General features: G+C 35.9%; 5 protein-coding genes, 1 non-coding gene and 1 pseudogene across 6 annotated transcripts; 4 read left to right on the plus strand and 3 right to left on the minus strand.

Annotated features, from left to right (window-relative positions):
- Positions 1-1,592: 1,592 nt before the first annotated feature.
- On the plus strand, positions 1,593-3,773 carry CRR2 (Tetratricopeptide repeat (TPR)-like superfamily protein). Its single transcript, XM_079049017.1, has one exon. The coding sequence runs from the start codon at positions 1,734-1,736 to the stop codon at positions 3,681-3,683; it is 1,950 nt and encodes a 649-aa protein (XP_078905143.1). The 5' UTR covers positions 1,593-1,733; the 3' UTR covers positions 3,684-3,773.
- On the minus strand, positions 3,719-7,010 carry LOC145112903 (myosin heavy chain-like protein). The gene is made up of 15 exons (XM_079049018.1): positions 6,888-7,010; positions 6,721-6,808; positions 6,567-6,613; positions 6,283-6,372; positions 6,132-6,185; positions 5,773-5,850; positions 5,633-5,701; positions 5,387-5,533; positions 5,133-5,280; positions 4,994-5,025; positions 4,744-4,833; positions 4,549-4,653; positions 4,313-4,468; positions 4,093-4,202; positions 3,719-3,904 (listed from the first exon to the last, which is right to left on the minus strand). The coding sequence occupies exons 1-15, from the start codon at positions 6,921-6,923 to the stop codon at positions 3,829-3,831; spliced, it is 1,326 nt and encodes a 441-aa protein (XP_078905144.1). The 5' UTR covers positions 6,924-7,010; the 3' UTR covers positions 3,719-3,828.
- A 29-nt stretch (positions 7,011-7,039) lies between these two features.
- TRNAV-CAC (transfer RNA valine (anticodon CAC)) lies at positions 7,040-7,113 on the plus strand. Its single transcript has one exon. It is a non-coding gene; the product is annotated as a tRNA-Val (tRNA).
- Positions 7,114-9,156: 2,043 nt separating this feature from the next.
- LOC145112905 (methylsterol monooxygenase 2-2-like) lies at positions 9,157-11,883 on the plus strand. The gene is made up of 7 exons (XM_079049022.1): positions 9,157-9,355; positions 10,245-10,382; positions 10,541-10,686; positions 10,873-10,992; positions 11,181-11,393; positions 11,477-11,557; positions 11,647-11,883. Exons 1-7 carry the CDS (start codon positions 9,326-9,328, stop codon positions 11,726-11,728), a joined length of 810 nt encoding a protein of 269 aa, XP_078905148.1. The 5' UTR covers positions 9,157-9,325; the 3' UTR covers positions 11,729-11,883.
- Positions 11,884-13,211: 1,328 nt separating this feature from the next.
- On the plus strand, positions 13,212-13,853 carry LOC145114120 (putative mitochondrial protein AtMg00300 pseudogene; annotated as a pseudogene).
- A 3,409-nt stretch (positions 13,854-17,262) lies between these two features.
- Positions 17,263-17,707, minus strand: LOC145114121 (uncharacterized). Its single transcript, XM_079050125.1, has 2 exons — positions 17,342-17,707; positions 17,263-17,271 (listed from the first exon to the last, which is right to left on the minus strand). The coding sequence occupies exons 1-2, from the start codon at positions 17,705-17,707 to the stop codon at positions 17,263-17,265; spliced, it is 375 nt and encodes a 124-aa protein (XP_078906251.1).
- Positions 17,708-18,474: 767 nt separating this feature from the next.
- LOC145114122 (uncharacterized) lies at positions 18,475-20,154 on the minus strand. Its single transcript, XM_079050126.1, has 3 exons — positions 19,789-20,154; positions 18,698-19,243; positions 18,475-18,576 (listed from the first exon to the last, which is right to left on the minus strand). Exons 1-3 carry the CDS (start codon positions 20,152-20,154, stop codon positions 18,475-18,477), a joined length of 1,014 nt encoding a protein of 337 aa, XP_078906252.1.
- Between the last annotated feature and the right edge of the window lie 1,521 nt (positions 20,155-21,675).

Here is a 21,675-nt window from a genome sequence, read left to right on the forward strand (position 1 = left end):
TTATCCTAATCGCATGACTCATATAAATCTTGTGTCTTTTTTAATTTGTCTTTGCATCTTATAATTGTGTGTGTGTGCGTGCCGTTCTAGCCCTAACTAAAGTGCAACATATTTAAAGCTTATCAAATGTAATTTATTCATGGAGATTTTTTGAAAGTTGTATTGTGACCCTTTAATGTGTTGTGTCACGAAATCAAATATGAGAATCCAATTGGATGCAACTTCGATTTTTGTCACAAAACAAGTGATCTACTAGATTCATGTAATAGGCTAGATTGTTGGAGACCGAACTCATTGAAAATGTTTTAATGGATAAATACCATAAATTGAAGTTTTGAAACGGTCGTAAATAGTTTTAAACAGTGGTAGTCAGTCTTAGGATCTCGTATCTGTGGCCCCTTTCCAAGGCAGTGCGACCCCTTGACTTCCACCATCCACAGCGTTCGGAGGAAAGTTGCCTCATATACTAAAATCTTAGACAAATAGACAATCCAAAGAGAACGTTGGTGGCTAGTAAGGGAAAAAAGCTTGATTTTGTATAATTACTATATTTCCTTTCTAATAATAAAAATGAGGAAAAAGATTAGATCATTTAAGTGTAATTACGGGATAGATTTTGATTTAGTTGAGTGTAATTAGCACGGTAGGAAACACCTAGAGAGAATTGGAAAAAGATTAGATGATTATAGTACATCAAAATAAAGTCCATAAATATAAGATCCAATGGATATATGCATCGGGAGTGGAGACTATATATTAGGCATGAAAATGTAAATGTCATATCTTTTAAAAAAAGCTATTGGGTTAAATGGGGGAAAATTTTCAACCCCAAAGAAATTATTAGGCAAGTTATGGATGCTCTCGAAGAGCATGATAATTAAAAAAAAAAAAAATAGAGGTAAAAACTTGGTCCAACAACGAAGGTGAGCTATTGGGATCCATTATAATAAACAAAAATTATATAAAAAGAAAATCAAATAATTTCCCAAGATGAACCAAACAAATTAGTTCAAAACCAATTTTTTTTAATAGGTTTCTCTCTAGATTATGATGATAACACGTCTTTATGAGGATATTTTGATAACTAAGATATGGATGGAACATAACTCAATTCAAAAGAACGAAGAAAACTTCAAATATCAACTCCGAAGAAGATGCAATCAACAAGAGAAACCATTACTAAAACTTCAAATCCAGCCAAATCAAATGGAATCTCTGTAGAACTTTTCAGAAGAATCAGACTTCAAAATAAAAACAACGAATTTTCTACAAATAGAAGACAAAAACTACACATTCCGAGGATGAATACAAGTTGATGTACGGATTTGAAGTTCGACTCTTATCTATAAATAGAGTCTTACTATGAAGAGGACAACTAAAAAATTACATATTAGAGACCATTTAAAAGAAAATTTGAAGATTATATTTGTAAAATTTCTAATTTTCTAAAAATATAAACTCTCAATTTCATAGTGATTAAAATTTAAAATAAGTTCAGATGGTTATGTTTGAGATATTTTATCACTTTTTTTTTTCTTGTATTTAAATAAATACAGAATATAAGTTTGTTTAAATACTATCTAAAACTAAAAGACATGTGCTATTTGAGCGCCACGGTTGTTCCCCATTTATCTTCTTCTTGGTTTGGTATAGAAGAAGCGACTTCTATCAACGACGAATTTCACCACCGTTGATTGGAACTTCTACAATTCATCTCCGACGAATTCACTCTCATGTGGTTGTTTTGCCAGGCTCCTCAAACCATCCAGCAATTTCTCTTTCCACTCCGCACGCGCCACCACCCATCTCGACTTCACTCACACACGCGCCACCAGACATCCGTCACTCTCCCCCCTTCCACCACCAACACCAACCACCTAATCCAGACTCTCTGTCAGAAAGGACTCGTCAAACAAGCCATCCAAGCTCTCACTCAAGAGCCTAATCCAACTCAACGCACTTACGAACTCTTAATTCTTTCCTGCGCCATTGCAAATTCTCTCCACGATGCCATTACAATTCACCGTCGGCTTGTCGAAGATGGGTTTGACCAAGACCCGTTCTTGGCAACTAAGCTTATTAACACATATTCGGAGCTGGGTTCAATGGAACACGCGCGCCAAGTGTTTGATGAAATTCCCAACAGAACTATATACGTCTGGAACGCCTTTTTTCAAGCTCTAACACTTGCTGGTCATGGGATAAACGTGTTTGATCTCTTATGCTCAATGAGCACAGACGGGATTAAACCAGATAGATTCACTTACACTTACGTCCTGAAAGCCTGTGTTGCATCCGACACTTCAGTTTCATTGTTACCCTATGGAAAAGAGATACACGCCCACATCTTGAGACACGGGTTCGAGACCAATGTTCATGTTACAACTACATTAGTCGACATGTATGCTAGATTCGGGTGCGTATCACAAGCCAGTCAAGTTTTCAATGAAATCCCTTCTAAAAACGTTGTTTCTTGGAGTGCTATGATTGCTTGTTATGCCAAAAACGGGAGACCCTTGGATGCACTCAAACTATTCAATGAAATGATGCTTGAAGTTCACGATTCAACACCAAATTCAGTGACAATGGTTAGTGTTCTTCAAGCATGTGCAGCACTTGGAGCCTTAGAGCAAGGTAAGCTATTGCACGCGTATATCCTACGAAAACGTTTGGATTCGGTGTTACCAGTTATCGCATCCCTCATTGCCATGTACACAAGATGTGGTGATCTTGAAATGGGAAAACGGGTTTTCGACCAAATGGTTAGGAGAGATGTTGTGTCATGGAATGCAATGATTTCAGGGTATGGAATGCATGGGTTTGGTGAAAAAGCAATTGAAGTTTACAATGAAATGTTGCGTAACAAGATTGATCCTAGTCCTATCACGTTTGTGAGTGTTTTAGGAGCTTGTAGTCACGCAGGGCTAGTGGAAGATGGAAAGAGATTATTTGAATCCATAAGAAAACCTATCATTGAGCACTACGCGTGTATGGTGGATCTTCTTGGTCGAGCCAATAGATTAGAAGAAGCAGCCAAGATTATACAAGAAATGAGAAGCGAACCCGGGCCTAAAGTCTGGGGTTCCCTTCTCGGATCGTGTAGGATTCATGGCAACATTGAGCTTGCTGAGAGGGCAAGCAAGCGGCTTTTTGAGCTTGAACCTACAAACGCAGGAAATTATGTGCTTTTGGCTGAGATTTATGCGGAATTAGGGTTATGGGATGAAGTGCAAAGAGTGAAGAAGCTTTTGCAAAGTAGAGGACTTGAAAAGAAATCCGGGTGTAGTTGGATTGAAGTGAAACGGAAAGTTTACTCGTTTTTTTCGGTTGATGAGTTCAATCCACATGTTGAACAACTCCATGCTTTTCTCCTGAAATTATCAATGGAGATGAAGGAGAAAGGGTATAAGCCCAAGACTAAAGTTGTGTTGTATGATGTTGAAGAGGAAGAAAAGGAGAGGATTTTATTGGGTCATAGTGAGAAACTAGCGGTTGCATTTGGGTTGATTAATAGTTGTAGAGGAGAAACAATTAGGATCACCAAGAACTTACGGTTATGTGAAGACTGTCATTCGGTTACAAAGTTTGTGTCTAAGTTTGCTAATAGAGAGATTCTGGTTCGCGATGTGAATCGCATACACCATTTTAAAGATGGGGTTTGTTCGTGTGGAGATTATTGGTAATGTTTGTAAGCATACTTGATACTCAACTCCTAATCTTTCATATGAACATGTAAAAAAGTTTTTATAAATGAAAATATGATGGTTTTTGAATGTCGGTTTACAAGAACAAGTTTGTGTTGATTGTTGAACTTGAACCTCCTTCAGTTTACTGCACAATCAAAGAGCCCTCTTGCTTCATTTTGAGTAAATTAGTCTCAATGTTGCGTAACATGGGTTTGTAGCTGCAATTATCAATCATATTAACATTAGATTGGAGAAGCTTTCTAGGGCTATTTTTAATGATGAGGGTATTCACGTCTTTTGCATAGACATCAGTCTGAGTCTAATGCATGTCAAATGCAGTATAACATGTTCTGTCATGTCATGTGTAACAAACGGGACAGAGTAAAAAAAAAAAAAAAAAACGTACAGGCGAGCAAGACCGTTGTAGGCTTGAATGGCTTGTTGGAGCTGAGCTGAGAGTTGCAAAACCTCAGCAGACAATGTCTCCGCCTTGCTCTGTTCTTTAGCAAGTTGACCCTGCGTCCATAATTCCATTTGGAAGCACAAATTAATAATAATAATAATAATAATAAAAGTTGATTTAAAGATGTATAATTATAAAGTATTTAGAAGATTATATGACTAACCTTTAGGGATACAAGTTCAGTAGTATAAGCTTCCCCTTCTTTGTTGGATTCTGATATACCACTGTGAATGTGATTCTCATTATTCATAATGGATTCTGTTCTTAATTTATCTAACATGCTACGGAGTTCCTCGTTCTGTTTGAGACAATCTTTTACCTGCATGCATCACATGTAAGTTAAAAGGAAATGTTAATTTTAAAGGAAAACATAAAAGCGTTTTATTATGAGCATTTGACCTGATTTTCCCAATGTGACATAATGTCTGTTGCCTCTTGATAAGCTGATGACAAGTTAGAATTCTCCTCAAAGAGCCTTTCTATCTCGGAAGATTGGGAATCAATCTGTATAAAAAATGTTAGATTATTTATTATAAATGGTGGTTACATTAATAATAGTGTAAATGAATTTTAACCCAAAAGTTTGAACCTCACCTCCATCAGTAGCTTTTGTCTGCTACTTTCTAGCCTCTCAACAGCTACAGCCATATCATGCAACTGTGTCTCAAATCTCTCTTTCTCTTCCTACAATCATCACATACCCTCTATAACAAATTAACAACTAAAAGAAAAATATAATTCACATGAAATTTAAATTCAACATTGAGCATTCAAGAGTAAATTCTGAAGCTATGGAGGATCTAAATTCTAATAGTAATTCTATCAGCTTCTGCTTTTCACTTACCATTGTGAACTGGGCTTCTCTGTCACTAACTCCTGCAAAACAAACAAAAAAATTAAATGTAAACATTATAAGGGGTTTCAGGCTTAGTTTTGTATAAACAATATATTCATCATATAATTTATATGCATGTAATTGTTACCTGAGACCTCTCTTGACATGGCTGCTAGCTTTTCTTCCAACTCTTTTTTCTCAGAAATGATGGCAGATATCCTTCTTTGCTCCTCCACTAGTTGTTGTTGTTCTTGCCTCCTCATCATTCCCTCTTGACGCCTCAGCATTGACTCTTGCTATTTATTGACATGAATATTAATTATTTATTATCACACTCATATTTTTCCTTGAAAACATTTCAAAAACAACAACAATGAGATGGATATAAACTCTCAATCTAACCTCCAGTTGGGTCTTCAAATCAGCAAGCTCCTTCTCCATAGCTTGCAAATCATCTGGTGGGCCTCCTATGGAAGTAATGGTACCACTGATTGCTTGTTGTTGTAATAAATTTAGTTCTGATCTTAGTGCAGCTGCATCTTCCTCAGCCTATTTCAACAGGATTATAAACAATTAACATGCTTTGAATTTCGTTGCTATTTCTTGCATTTAGGTGTATGTAATATGAAATAATAGTTGACTGTTTACTCGATATTGCTCTTCTTCTGCTTCCTTTAGACGCTTCTTAAGTGCTCGTACCTGAGCTGAGAAGTCCTCCTACTCTAAAACATATTTGTTAGTTGTGGAATCTTCATTGAAACAAACAGAAAATGATATGATGTTCATACCCTTGCAACAACTGCTGCATCCTTTTCCATTGCAACATCCTTAAGAGCTCTTCTCAATGAGGGTACAGTATTTTGTTCCTACAATGAATAGCATGTATCATGTATGCACCAACATGTTTATGAATCTATATATTCAATATCACATCCAAATTTCAAACATCTGCAAGGCCATAGAGGTGATTATCTTGTATTCTTAAACACTAGTTCCGCAAACCCAAAAAGCATTCATGGGAAGAATCATAAAATCAAACAATCAAGAACACTTTTGATTGTGATAAAAAGCACATCAAAACTTTAGAGAATTAACTTCATGATTCAACAAGAGAGCATATATTTTCTCAAAGGAAGTAGGAACATACCAGGTCATTCACACGCTTCCGAAGCATGTCATTCTCCACTTCATTAGAATGAAGCTGAATCACAAAAATCAAAAGTTGAGTTACCATCATTGATCACAAAGTAAAGAGTAGGATTCAAGAACAAGGGTGTATGAAGCAAAAAGTTCTAAACCTCTGAGCTCAGTTTTTTGTTCTCTTCATCTAGTTCTAAGTTCTTTTTCTGCAACTCTTGCAACTGTGATACCAAGCCACTAATATCACTCTGCAACAAAATTTTTTAGTAAGAATAACAATTTGAACTTTCTTAAGATCTGCATCATCTTTATCTGAATTATGAATATTATTGAACTAACAAATCATAAATCTTTCCCCAATAGCATATACCCAAAATTTAGAACGTTGTTTACTATTGCTAACGAAACTAGATCACATGAGAAGAATGAATTAAGAAGCAACCTCAGAGATTCCACTTCCGCTTGATGATTTCTTGATTCCAAAGACCTCTGACACCAGAACACAACGCAGATCCAATAAACACGATGTACGATGTGCAAATTGATCTGTAAGTAAGATATAGGATACATAACCATATATTTAACAGAAATGTTACCGCTAGGGTTAGGAGGTATTGTGAGATCAGGTCCAGATGAGGTTTTGCTTAATTTCTGAGCTGCCCTCTTTTGACGAATTTCTTCCAACTGCAAGTTCCATAATTAATCAATTAACACATGTTGTACGTTGAGTGATAACAGAAACTGAGATAGATCGTTTGAATACCGTCCGTCGGCCGAGAGATGCATGATGCGACGCCATTGCGGAGAAAGAAAGCTGGTTGAAGTTTTATGTTTTGACTTGCCGTCGACAGCTACGGCGGTGAAAGGAGACTGAAGTATCGTACATGTAGAAATCGGGTAGAAACCAAACAAGTCGTCTGGGTGGTGTAGTCGGTTATCACGCTAGTCTCACACACTAGAGGTCCCCGGTTCGAACCCGGGCTCAGACATATTTTTTGTTTCAATTTTCTCACGTCAAAGGGTAGGGGCGTAGGGGCGGAGTGGATTCAAGTTGCTAAATTTCAATTTTAAAGAAAAAACTGTAAAATACAATTTCAATATTCCTTATGTTTTCCACAACAATCTTACATTTCTTTTTCAGATTTCCAAATTTTATAAAATCCTCTACAAATAGTGCCGAATGGATTCAAGCCGGGATAAGGCTAAAAAAAGGGGTTCAAACCGAATCAAAAGTAAATTATAGGTTCACAAGGTTGATCACATCTTTGATCAATATCATCATCTCTTCTACTATAATAAATGAAAATAATTTTGCTACATGTCAATCTGTAATGAGTTTTAACACTTATCGTTTTGTCATAATTTTTAAATAAATAATATCCACATATCAATTTATGGTTTTTTTTTTTCTAATTTTTAAAATTAAAAAGCCACATAATATTTATAGTTATATATATAAAGTATCAAATGTAATAAATATTATACTAAATTGAAATTAATATGTTTCTTCATTCTTTATTTCAAAATTTTATTTTATAAAATACTTATTATTTATATTTTATTATTTTATTTTTTTAATCAACCCGTGTAATACATGGGTTACATGAGTTTTTACACCTAGTTTTGTGATATTTTTTAAATAATAATATCCACATGTCAATTTATGGTTTTTTTCAAATTTTAAAATTAAAAAGCCACATAATCTTATACTTATGTAAAGTATCAAATGTAATAAATATTATAATAAATTGCAATTAATATGTTTGTTAATTCCTTATTTCAAAATTTTATTTTAAAAAATATTTATTATTTATATTTTAATATTTTATTTTCTTTAATCAACCAGTGTAATACATGATTTTTACACCTAGTACACAATATAACATAATGTCTCCGTTACCACAATTTCAATATCAAACTCAATACCTTGGCAATCAATTCCCAAAAACTCCAACACAAGATTTTTATAATTAATTTTTGCAAAGTCCATCACCACACTTTTTAAGCACTAGTATACTAAATAAAAAGCTTCATTTTCAACAAATTTAAATGGTGGTTCATCTACAACAAAAAGTTTAATAAAGTCTTTTTAATTATATTTTTATCATATTTTTATCATTCTTTCATGTGTTTACACTTCACTCTCCATTAGCTTCTTTCGTAAATTGTAATGTAGTTAGTTTTTTCATAGTTATTTCGTTTTCCAGTTTTTTTTTTATCACAAATAAAATGTTTTTTAAGCTTGTAAGTTCCGTTTTTCTACAAGATTTTATTTATAAACCACAGAAAAAAAAAACTTGCATTTTGCATTTTTTTCGCTTAACTCCATCGTTGTCATCTATAAATACTACGCAAAGTACTTCTAACAATCAACATTTTATTTTGTTCATTTCTACTTTATTCATCATGTTGAGTATTTTCAACAAATATATCATCATCCTTGACCATATAGCTCCATTAAAATTTAATGTTACAATTGATTACAAACATGAGCATCAGAGCATGAATTATGTAGAGCAACCCAATACATACAAATAACACCATCATCTTTTATGTATAGTATCCTAAAAATTATATACAAACAACACCAAAAAATCCATACATAGCCCTTGTGAAAGATATGATGGATAACCTATTGACCCATGTTCAAATCCTGGCACCACTCAGCCCTTGTGGCCATGGAGGTTCGTCTGCAGTGACTCTAGGGCATGAGGCAAAGCTTCATGTTTGCAGTGGGGGATTAGTCGGTGCGCGAAAGTTGACCCGGAAACCCTCGTTAGGGAAGTTTCCTTTCAAAAAAAAAAAAAAATCCATACATAGCCCAAAAATATGACATAAGGATATTAAAATGGATTCACAAGTGGAAAGTAGTCACGTAGCCCAAAAACTATTGTTATGCTTCAAATATTTGTACAATTGGTATAACATGCAACTAAAAAAAGAAAAGCAACACCCAGCTTGAGTTAGAGCCTAAAAGACCTTTAGTACTTATTTTTAGATTGGAACTCGATTGGATTCGATACTAAAACAACCGTCATTATTTATGACTAGTATAAAGTGTCTACGTCAACGTGGATGTATATCAGGTCATGACCCCACAAGCTCAGATTCCTTTTGACTGTCTGTTATCTTCCTCCTCTCATGTAATTCGTCATCTCTCTCACCTTCACCGCTCCTAAATCTCATCGCCGGCTGGATTCCATGGCTTCCGTCATTGAAGCTGGTTGGACGGTATATTCACTCCTCTTAACCTTCAACTAATTCTCTGCCTTTTGATTTATGTTTACTTGTTTTTTTGCCCTAATTTGATCTCATTGACGGATGATTCTTATTACTTTTTCCCGATGCATTACTTCATACGACATTCTATTGCTAGGAGATACGAATCTCTTAATTCAATGGAGCATCGAGTTTTAGGTTTAGGAGTTAGAACTTGTGATATTGTTTAACTGATAAAACGATGCATTGGTTTCGATTGATACATTGTAGAGAAAGAAATTTTGGATTATCGATTTCAATTTCATGTTAAAGAACTGTTCTTCGCAAATGCATTGTGAATTTACTATTCCTATGACGTACGTACTCCAGATTCTGTACACGATGCATTGTTATGTGTACTGATTCAAATCGGTGTATGGAAGATTATACCGTGACGTGAACTTTAACATAGAACACACAGGTCAATGAACGGATGCAATCATGCAAGGCAGATGTCCTGAAATTGATCTACATTATAGACAAACTGGTTTAAAGTAGTAGCTGATTAAAATTATGATCAAACTGAAGGGATATAGTCCCTCCATTTGCAAATTTTGGTGTACAAGTGGATTATGATAATCACATAGTCTGGACATGAGAATTTTAGCGGATCATCATGAATTCCCTTTTTCTCTGTAACCAAAATGTTAAGAATTAGAATACTAAAAAATAAAGTCTCTTTGAAATGTGGAAAAGGAAAGTCATGCATGAAGGCTTTGCTTTCCATACCCTTTCAAAGCTTAAAAGTATCAATGTTCTGACACTGCTTCTACCAAATATCTAAACCTTAAGATTATATTGTGTAGCAAGATGGAAGATAGTTATATTTATTGACTTATCCTTTTTTATTTTATTTTTGCAGTACTTGATTACCCATTTTAGTGACTTTCAGCTGGCTTGTGTTGGTAGCTTTATTCTTCATGAACTTGTCTTCTTCTTGTCGGGACTTCCTTTCATATACATAGAAAGGGCAGGATGGCTCAGAAAGTACAAAATTCAGGTTAATTTGACTATGGATTACTTTAAGTTTTTACCTCTATTGCTAATCTTTATATTTATAAGTGAAGTTGCTGCTATTATTTGTACATGTTATCTACATTCAATGTGACTGTATTTCTTAATTTTGCTAAGATCAAGTATTGAGATTTTTGTTTGCAGGCTAAGAATAACAGCAGTGAAGCTCAAGAGAAATGTATTGCTCGGCTACTGTTTTATCATTTTTGTGTGAACCTTCCTGTGATGCTTGCTTCCTATCCTGTATTCAGATTCATGGGAATGAGAAGTAGTCTTCCACTGCCGTCCTGGTATTTACAGGTTCTTCATATTATATACCACCAGTACCACTTTATTTGTCAATCAATAGTGGTATGCTGTATGCACCCCAGATCAACTACATCCCCTATGTTTCAAAAATAATCCAACTTTTTTAATCCAAACCTTTTGTCTCTCTTTCTCACCCTTCCTTTTTTAATTTTTCATCTACTGTGCAGGAAAGTTATGTCGACTCAGATTCTATTCTACTTCATTGTGGAAGATTTCATATTTTACTGGGGACATAGAATTTTACACACGAAATGGCTCTACAAGCACATCCACAGTGTCCATCATGAGTACGTGACGTGGGATTGTGTTTTTTATATTTTTGATGATGGAAATGAGGAGTGGGCATTCACGTCATTTTCACAAATGAGAGATCAAAACGAGTCCTTGTTCCATCTCTCAGTCCAATGCATGTCAGACACAGTACATTTTGTTTTGTTGTGTTGTTATTAATTAATAGATTTGTGTAATTTTACAGGTATGCAACACCTTTTGGATTGACTTCTGAATATGCACATCCAGCTGAAATATTATTCCTTGGATTTGCTACAATTTTCGGTCCTGCCATCACAGGGCCTCATCTGATAACTCTTTGGTTATGGATGGTAGTGAGAGTTCTTGAAACAGTTGAAGCACATTGTGGTTACCATTTCCCATGGAGCCCCTCAAACTTTCTCCCTTTATATGGAGGGTTAGCACTTACCATATATATTTAACTTAAATTCACCATTTATTTTCTCAAGTTATCTAATTTTTTTATTTTTTTTTTCTCAGTTCTGATTTTCATGATTATCATCACCGACTGATTTACACCAAGTCAGGCAACTACTCGTCTACTTTTGTTTACATGGACTGGTAAAGATATTATTAAAATTATTTGAACTTTATAAGTATGTATGTATGTTTAATTATTTTGTAATCTTATTTCTCAAAAAATTTGTCAGGATATTTGGTACAGACCATGGGTACAGAAAACTCAAGGCTTTGAAAACTGAAGAAGAGGTAGCTGAGTTTAAAGAGAATTAAATTCAATAAAGGTAATCCCTTTTATATTGTCTGTGATTTCTTCGTTACTGATGTAGAATCAGTTTAAACTTTTTCTATGATGAGTGTACTAGTTTCTTTAATTTCTAAGTGTAATGTTCTTAATGTGGCTATGAGGTTTTGTTTTTAATTGCTTAGACTATTAGACGTGACACATTGGTTCATTTGATTTGATTAGATTCTGGATGATTGGGTTGTAGTGGGTCACATAAATAAAACACTATCAACATAAGGTCGTTAATATAATTTTATAAACTGTCTCAAATCCAAGTTGATAATGTCCCTAATCAAGTCAGATAACTAAATCAAAATAAACATGAAGGTTAATTTTGGTTGAATTTTAAACAAAATATAAAATCCCCCCCCCCCCCCCCCCCCCCCCCCCCAAAAAAAAAAAAAAATCACCAAGTCATTTCATATTTCATGCAAGGCCTAAGCTTGATCGTTGTAGAATTCTCTTTCTCCACTTGTATTATGTCACAGCATTCTCTTCTGCTTCCCTCCTATAAACAAACATAAAAAAATTTAATCAACAAGAAAATTAAAAAAACATATATATTATTTCTAACCACATTCCTTTTTGTAATAAAATCTAAATATCAAACACACCGTAACAAGTCTCTTCACTGATGAGATCACGAGAATCTTATCCACATAATCGGCCGAGTGATTTCCATTAACCAAGCAAGGCGGCAACCGCCGTGGCAACCTCCGAACATAGGTTGTCACCACCTCCCTCCGCCATCCTCCACCGCCGGATTCTTCCACGAAATAAAAGTAAAAAGCATGAGGGATTTCACAAGGGTCCTGGCTAAGACCTCTAGTATTCACCATGAAAGCAGGCCAACCTCCTTTCTCCCACTCCTCAAATGTTTGAAGGGGTAACTGCATGTGGAAGTTTCCTTCAAACTTCAACATTGGATGATTTCTAGAATACCATTCTACACATGTGGTTTTAATTTGTCAAGAATGGGTGGTAGCATGTTTGTCAAGAATGGATGGTAGCATGTTTGTCAAGCTTGGATGGTAATAGACAATTGAATTCATACATTCATTTGCCTATAAAAGGAAATGAAACCAAGCTTATTAAAAACACCACACCTCAAATTACATCTTCATCTTTCTCTCATATTCATACAAATATATGTTTGATATATTTGTTTTTCTTTCCTCTATCTCTGTAAACACTGAATATTATAGTAAATTGGTTCTCGGCTTCCTCCGCCCGTGGTTTTTCCCGATTTGGGTTTCCACGTAAATATCGCGTGTTTTTTCTTTTTATCGTTCGATTTATTCTTGGTTGATTATTCAAATAGTTTTATATTCCGTTGAATCGCTATCGTGATATTTGGGTTTTATACTTCGATCTTGAAGTTATCGATTATTTATTGTAGTCGATTTGAAGTTATCGATTATTTATTGCGTTTTTCATTCATATGAAAAGGTTAACGAAGGCCGCGTTCTAATGGGTAACGACACTTCGTGTCGTATTATTGGACGGGGTACACTCAGGTTCCGCATGTTCGATGGCGTTGTTCGAACGATTCAAGATGTGAAGCACGTATCCGGTCTTAGGCGAAATTTACTAAGTCTCGGTACTTTCGAGAAGAAAGGTTACGAGTTTGTTGGCAAAGACGGGAAACTCCATATTTTCAAGGAAGGTTCTGTGGTCATCCGAGGAGTTAGAAAATCGGCAAACCTTTACATTATGGATGGGCAAGTTATCTCCGGCGAAGTCTCGGTATGTTCTAAATCCCTCTCCAACGCTGATCGCTCTCGTCTATGGCACCTCAGGCTCGCTCACATGTCATACCATGGTATGAATGAACTAAGTCGAAGGGGGTTGCTCGGGGAGCACAAATCAATCGAACTTGAATTCTGTGAAGATTGTGTATTTGGAAAGCAGAAGCGAGTGAGTTTTATCGGTGGCAAACATACGACGAAAGGGCCACTTGACTACATACACTCTGATTTATGGGGACCAGCGAAGGTTACATCGAAAGGTGGAGCCTCTTATATGCTCACGATCATTGACGATTTCTCAAGAAAGGTATGGTCGTTCTTCTTGAAGTCAAAGGGAGAAGTATTCCAAACTTTTAGAGATTGAAAAGTATTGGTTGAAAAGCAATCAGGTTTTGAAGTGAAATACCTTCGTACTGATAATGGACTGGAATTTTGTTCTGAAGAATTCAACTCCTATTGCCGTAGGGAAGGAATTACGAGGCATCGCACCGTAGTTCATACACCACAGCAGAACGACGTAGCGGAACGTATGAACCGCACCATCATGGAGAAGGTCCGATGTATGCTATCTCATTCGAAGTTGCCGAAGTCTTTTTGGGCCGAGGCCGCTTCAACCGCATGCTACATTATCAACTGTTCCCCTTCTCGTGCTATTCAAAAGAAGACCCCATTTGAGCTTTGGTCCGGCCAACCTGCTGATTACACGAAATTGATTCCATTTGGATGTCCAGCATATGCCCGAGTTGATAACGGTAAATTGGAACCGAGGGCAATTAAATGCGTCTTTCTCGGATATCCGGCAGGTGTTAAAGGGTTCAAATTATGGAGCCCGGAGCTAAGCAAGGTTTTGACATCTAAAGATGTGACCTTCGATGAAAAAGTCATGCTTCATCCTGTCTCCAACATTCAGACCAGAGAAAATGAAAATTCGGAAAAAGACAAAGTTCGAGTGGAGGTGGAGTTTCCTTTAAATTCATCTTTCGAGGACCAGTCTCATGAAGGTGTCGAGGTTTCTCAACCCTCGAATAATCAACATTCCTCTTCTCATGAGCCAGCCGAAGCTCCAAGCCAACATCACAGTCCCTCCATTGCAAGAGATAGACCTCGCAGACAGATTGTACCTCCAAAGAGATATGTTCAAGCCAATTCTGTCGCTTATGCACTTACAGTTGCCAATGAAGTTGAGTCTGTTCTGGAGCCCACAAGCTACAACGAGGCCATTCAATCCAAACATTCTAATAAGTGGATGGTTGCCATGCACGAGGAGATGGAATCTCTTCAGAAAAATGGCACATGGGATCTCGTTCCAGCTCCAAAGGGTAAGAAGACAGTTAAGTGCAAATGGGTCTACAAGTTGAAGGAGGCTATCCACCCTGGTGACAAACCAAGATATAAAGCTCGTTTGGTAGCCAAAGGCTACAGTCAAATCCCAGGTATCGATTATACCGACATTTTCTCTCCGGTTGTGAAACACACGTCAATACGTGTCTTGTTGGTATTAGTTGCCTCTCATGACTATGAATTAGAGCAACTTGATGTTACTACAGTATTCTTAAATGGTGTGCTTGAGGAAGAGATATATATGCAACAACCTGAAGGTTTTCTAGCTCCTGGCAAGGAAAGCTACGTGTGCAAATTGAAGAAGTCTCTTTATGGCCTCAAGCAATCTCCTCGACAATGGTATAAAAGGTTTGACTCATTTATGACCAGTCACAAGCTGAAAAGGTGCACCTACGACAGCTGCGTTTACTACAAAAAGTGTGACGATGGTTCAATGGTCTATCTACTTTTATACGTGGATGACATGTTAATTGCAGCGAAGAATATAAAGGAGATTCAAAAGATAAAAGACCAGTTGAATGCTGAGTTCGATATGAAGGACTTGGGTGCTGCCAAGAAAATTCTAGGAATGGAAATAGTGCGAGACCGTAGTGCAAGAACTCTATACCTTTCTCAACAAAGCTACATTGAGAAGGTTCTGCACCGTTTCAATATGCATGACGCAAAAGAAGTCAGCACTCCTTTCGCAGCCCACTTCAAGCTATCATCCGCCTTAAGTCCTACCACCGAAGAAGATATAGCATACATGGCAAAGGTACCATACTCCAGCGCTGTAGGATCTCTTATGTATGCTATGATTTGTACACGTCCAGATTTGTCATATGCGGTAAGCATGGTGAGCAGATACATGGCGAATCCAGGAAAGGAGCATTGGGTTGCTGTTAAATGGATTTTTCGCTACTTGCGAGGTACTTCCTCTTTATGTCTGCGGTTTGGAAAAACCGATAATGGAGTACTTGGTTATGTGGATTCCGATTATGCAAAGGACTTGGATAAAAGACGATCGATTACAGGGTACGTGTTTACTTTGGGTGATTGCGCAGTTAGCTGGAAAGCGCAGTTACAATCTACTGTAGCGTTATCCACCACTGAAGCCGAATACATGGCTGCTACGGAAGCAGTGAAGGAAGCCCTCTGGTTGAAACGGTTGATAGGTGAGCTTTCAAACAAGTTATCTGTTAACACTGTTTTTTGTGACAATCAAAGTGCAATATTTCTGACGAAGGATCAAATGTTCCATGATCGAACGAAGCATATTGATGTTCGTTATCACTTCATCAGAGATGTTATTGCTAAAGGCGATATTACAGTAAACAAGATCAGCACCAATGATAATCCTGCTGATATGTTCACTAAAAGTCTTCCAATAGCCAAATTCAAAGCATGTTTGGATTTGGTGGGTGTTTCAGATCGTATTTGAGCCTGATAGGCTCGTGGTGGAGGAAATATATTTACTTTTCGAAATCAATTTTTTCTCATATGGTGTTTGCAGATTCTTATAGAGATTTGGAGTATGATGAGCTGTTGATAAACTGTTTTGCATGATCATTGTGCAAGTTAAAGTTTTTTCATCCTGTCTCATTTGAAGTCAAGGTGGAGATTGTGGAAGTTTCCTTCAAACTTCAACATTGGATGATTTCTAGAATACCATTCTACACATGTGGTTTTAATTTGTCAAGAATGGGTGGTAGCATGTTTGTCAAGAATGGATGGTAGCATGTTTGTCAAGCTTGGATGGTAATAGACAATTGAATTCATACATTCATTTGCCTATAAAAGGAAATGAAACCAAGCTTATTAAAAACACCACACCTCAAATTACATCTTCATCTTTCTCTCATATTCATACAAATATATGTTTGATATATTTGTTTTTCTTTCCTCTATCTCTGTAAACACTGAATATTATAGTAAATTGGTTCTCGGCTTCCTCCGCCCGTGGTTTTTCCTGATTTGGGTTTCCACGTAAATATCGCGTGTTTTTTCTTTTTATCGTTCGATTTATTCTTGGTTGATTATTCAAATAGTTTTATATTCCGTTGAATCGCTATCGTGATATTTGGGTTTTATACTTCGATCTTGAATTTATCGATTATTTATTGTAGTCGATTTGTCTACACTGCAAAAAACATGACGGGAGAGTTTTTTCATAAATATGCACCGAGTATCCCCACGACAAAGAAAAGGTCCAATTTTTCGGGTGGTGGTAGCAAATGCTTTGTTGGAGTAGCCTTGACTGGTCGGTTTTTGCTGATGTCATCAAATGGTTTAGTGATTGTTGGCGGTCTGTGGCGGGAAAGAGCGGCTCTACGGCATCAAGGTGGTGGAGGGACACCAAAGGAGTTTGTGGGTGTGCTGAAAGAAGACCTGAAATGTTCCCACGTAGATCAATATGCAAATACAACAATCCTTTATTTGTTCTTTTAATTTTCTCAAACATGCTGTCATGTTAGCAAATATTTTTTAACATCAATGTGTGAAGATTTTATTAAAATTTATAAGGAAGTTTACCTGATGAAAACCCTTTTCTTGAGTAAGTGAAACCCCGAAATCAGCTATACAAGATCGCAAAATATGGTCACTAGTATGAAGATATTGATATTTGTTTAAACAAACATCTAAATTCTTAGCCAAAGCCTCGGCGAGAGGGTAACTCAAAGCAAATCCGGCCCCACCAAAACCCATATCAAACGAAAACCAAGTATTAGATAAGATACTTTCCGAATTTGTGCCTATATAATAGTAACCCTCGTGATCATATTTCTTTAACACGTTCAACAAATTCTCCAAAAAGAAAATGGTGTCGTCATCTCCCATCACATACCATCTTATATTTTTGTTCTCCACCTTAAATGTCTCCTGGATCACTCGTGCCATTCTGATAGTGTATGGCACGCCTTTTTGATCACTGGACACACGTACAGGCGGAGAAGTGGGAGGCCAGGGGAGGTGTTCGATAGGGGCTTCATCTAGGAAGAGGAAGCCACGGGTTACATTTGGGCGCCACCATGATTCGATATAGTGTTTCTTTGTGTGCCAAGTTTTTACAGTACCTGTAATACCGAATACGACATGGGAGATGTTGGTAGGGGTAGTTTGGGTATTCTTGAAATAATTGAGATTGAAATTGGGTATCAAGATTTGCATCGTTTGGGAACAAGGATTGATGGAGAAAATCAAGATCAAGATTATGGAGAGGAATAGTGAGATTATGACCATGGATTTGCATACTCTTCTTGTTCTTGATAACTTATGGATTTGTGTCAACATTTCAAATTATTTCAAAGTGGATTGGATCTTGAAGTAAATTGTGTGTATAAGGCTGTTGAGAATTTTTTATTAACACTTTAAGGTGTTGATTTTTCATGAAAAATGGCAATGCTTTTTTCTTTTAACATGTTTTTATGGCAACATTTTCCATGCCCGTGGTTAGTTATTTATGTGTTCATGACATGAAAAGCTAGTAAAGACGATTGTTTTGGAAGGATTTGAATCAAATACTAAACTGGTTCATGACAATTGACAGAAATAAAATTCTGGTTATTAATATTGCCTTTAATCGAAGTAGATAACTAAAAATATATAAACATGAAGATGAATTTTGGCTGAATTTTAACAAAATATAAAATATATATAAAATAAATTCAACCAGTGAGTTCATATTTCATGCAAGGTCTAAGCTTGATCGTTGTAGAATTCCCTTTTTCCACTTGTATTATGTCACAGCATTCTCTTCTGCTTCCTTCCTGTAATTAAACAAACATAAAATCAATTAATGAAAAAGAAAATGAAAAACTATATAGATTATTTTTTTTAACCAATTATTACTTTTGTAATAAATCCAAAAAACCAAACTCAGTAACTCACTGTAACATGTCTCTTCACTGGCGAGATCACGTGAATCATATCCAAATAATCCGCAGAGTGATTCCCATTCACCAAGCAAGGCGGCAACCGCCGAGGCAGTCTCCGAACATAGGTTGTCACCACCTCCCTCCGCCATCCTCCACCGGATTCCTCCACGGAATGAAAGTAAAAAACATGAGGGATTTCACACGGGTCACTGCTAAGACCTCTAGTGTTCATCATGAAAGCAGGCTTAGCTCCTTTTCGCCACTCCCCAAACGTCTGAAGTGGTACCTGTAAAAAACTTGATGGGAGGGTTTTCTCGTAAATATGCACAGAGTATCCCCACGACAAAGAGAAGCTCCAATTTTTTTGGTGGTGGTAGCAAATGCTTTGTTGGAGTAGCCTTGACTGGTCGATTTTTGCTGATGTCATCAGATGGTTTAGGGATTGTTGGCGGTCCATGGCGGGAAAGAGCGGCTCTACGGCATCAAGGTGGTGGAGGGACACCAATGGAGTTTGTGGGTGTGCTGAAAGAAGGCCTGATATGTTCCCATGCATATCAATCTGCACAAAAAAAACAATTTAATAAAATTAGAGAAATAAGTTTTCCATTAACCCTTTTACTTTTTACAGATTTGACTTCTTTTTTATTTTCTTTCCATTTCTCCAAGTATAAAATGTCTTTTTCTCAAATCATTTTTGGCAGCATTCAGTAAGAGTAAATAAAAAAGAATCAAGGTTTTAGGCTATCTTTGACAAACTCACATTATAGTTGATAATAAATGTTGGTTGGTAAAAGCGGATAGAGAACATAAAATGACACGTAGAAAAATATAATTTTTATAATCAATAAATATATATTTAAACGATTCTAAAAAGTCTCCAGAAACAACTCGTTGAAACATCAGTAGCTTTTTGAAAAGCTAATTTAAAAGATACTTTTTGGTTTGTTAAATATTATAATTAACTTAAAAACCTTGGAAAATAAATTAGTTTATAAGACAGTTGTGTCGTGCTAAATATCACCTTAGTTCGTGTCTTCTTTTTTTCTTTGTAAATAGTAGTGGGTCCAAACTCGATACATGAAATTCATTTATGAATAAATTTACCTGATGAAAACCTTTTTCTTGAGTAAGTGAAACCCCAAAATCAGACACACAAGATTGCAAAATATGATCGCTCCCATGAAGTTTTCCGTACTTATTTAAACAAACATCTAAGTTCTTAGCCAAAGCCTCAGCTAGAGGGTAACTCAAAGCGAATCCCGCACCACCAAAACCCATATTGAACGAAAATAAACTATTAGATATGATACTTTCTGAATTCATACCGATATAATAGTAACCCTCACAATCATATTTCTTTAACACGTTCAACAAGTTCTCCAAAAAGAAAATGGTATCGTCATCTGCCATCACATACCATCTTACATTTTTGTTCTCCGCCTTAAATGTCTCCTGGATCACTCGTGCCATTCTGATAGTGTATGACATGCCTTTGTGATTATTGGAGATACGTACAGGCGGAGAAGTGGGAGGCCAGGGGAGGTGTTGGATAGGGGCTTCATCTAAGAAGAGGAAGCCACGAGTTACATTTGGCTGCCACCATGATTTGACATAGTGCTTCCTTGTTTGCCATGTTTTTATTGTGCCTCCGATACCAAATACGATATCGGAGATGTTGGTAGGGGTAGTTTGGGAATTTTTATAATAATTTAGGTTGAAATTGGGTACCAAGATTTGGGTTGTGTGGTAACAAGGATTAATGGAGAAGATCAAGATGAAGATGATGGAGAGGGATAATGAAATTATGACAACGGATTTGCATACTCTTCTTGTTCTTGATAACGTATGGATTTGTGTCGACATTTTAAATGAAAAATAATGAGCAAGTGAATTGGATCTTGGTGTAATTTGTGTTTATAAGTTTCTTGAAATGCTTTTATTAACACTCTAAGGTGTTGATTAATCATGTGAATGTGCAAATGCTTCTTTCTCTTTAACATATTTATATGGAAACATTTTCCATGCCATGGTTAATTATTTGTGCTCGTGACTTCATGGCATGAAAAGCCATAAATCGGCATAAATTTTGGGTATCTATCATTGTAGATAATGTCTTAACGTGTGTGCTTTCTTGGGTTTTATACTTTTTCAGTTTTTTGTATTCTAACGTTTTGCAAACTCTATACACTTTTTAGTTATTTATAAATCATGATTTTTAATTTAAAAAACAATACAAAGTGAGCGGTTATGATCATCTTGTGTGTTTGTTTGTTTTCTTAATGTTACCTTAAATCAATGTAAATGAATATGATTACATTGTTTACTCACAATTCATTTTTTAATCTCTTGTAATTAATTCCATTACGTTTTAAATAATTCTTTAAAATAATATTATAGCAAAAAGGTACAAGATTAAATAAATCATGATGCTTTAGCGGTAGATAAAAATGTGGTATGCAGACATTCAAGTCATGCTTAAAGTAGGCACCGCAGAATGGTGTGAACATTTGATACCAAGTCACGTTATCCACAAGGTTATGTGATTATTCTTCTGTTTAAAAATAACTATAACATCTTTACTACGAAATTGGGAAAAAAAATAAATTTTGGCTTTTTTTTTTGGAAAAAGCTTTAGCACAATTGTTATATTTGTCTTTTTCTGTACATATCGTAAGTTTGTACTCAATTTGCATTTTGGCTGCTCATCTTTTAAATTACCCAAAAGATCAATAAATAAATTTTTAGGTTTTTTTACAAAATTAGGATGAATTTGAACCGGGTAAAATTAGACTGCATCTTATATTGTGTCTATTATGTCATCCAATATGACATAATTCGTTTACCTAGCACTAGCACTAGCACTGATCTAACGTCCGATGTCAACATCCAATGAGCAAAAAGGGTATTGGCAAATTAGATACGATTAAAAAAATATATGACTAAAAAGACAAACTGAATATTGTTGGTTGTTATCATTTTATATCATTAATC

The sequence above is a fragment of the Lactuca virosa genome, chromosome 5 (assembly GCF_052849685.1).
Source record: "Lactuca virosa cultivar CGN04683 chromosome 5, Lactuca_virosa_CGN04683_v6, whole genome shotgun sequence".
NCBI lineage: Eukaryota > Viridiplantae > Streptophyta > Magnoliopsida > Asterales > Asteraceae > Lactuca > Lactuca virosa.

Coding starts and splice junctions, on each gene's coding strand:
- LOC145114121 (XM_079050125.1), bottom strand. CDS start 17,707: ATGGCACGAGTGATCCAGGAGACATTTAAGGTGGAGAACAAAAATATA.
- LOC145114122 (XM_079050126.1), bottom strand. CDS start 20,154: ATGGCACGAGTGATCCAGGAGACATTTAAGGCGGAGAACAAAAATGTA. Junction 19,244..19,788: donor AAGAAAAAGGTTTTCATCAG/GTAAATTTATTC, acceptor TTTTTTGTGCAG/ATTGATATGCATGGGAACAT. Junction 18,577..18,697: donor CAGTGAAGAGACATGTTACA/GTGAGTTACTGA, acceptor GTTTAATTACAG/GAAGGAAGCAGAAGAGAATG.
- LOC145112905 (XM_079049022.1), top strand. CDS start 9,326: ATGGCTTCCGTCATTGAAGCTGGTTGGACG. Junction 9,356..10,244: donor TCATTGAAGCTGGTTGGACG/GTATATTCACTC, acceptor TTATTTTTGCAG/TACTTGATTACCCATTTTAG. Junction 10,383..10,540: donor TCAGAAAGTACAAAATTCAG/GTTAATTTGACT, acceptor TTTTGTTTGCAG/GCTAAGAATAACAGCAGTGA.
- CRR2 (XM_079049017.1), top strand. CDS start 1,734: ATGTGGTTGTTTTGCCAGGCTCCTCAAACCATCCAGCAATTTCTCTTT.
- LOC145112903 (XM_079049018.1), bottom strand. CDS start 6,923: ATGGCGTCGCATCATGCATCTCTCGGCCGACGGACG. Junction 6,614..6,720: donor AATACCTCCTAACCCTAGCG/GTAACATTTCTG, acceptor TTCTGGTGTCAG/AGGTCTTTGGAATCAAGAAA. Junction 5,281..5,386: donor ATTTGAAGACCCAACTGGAG/GTTAGATTGAGA, acceptor GTCAATAAATAG/CAAGAGTCAATGCTGAGGCG.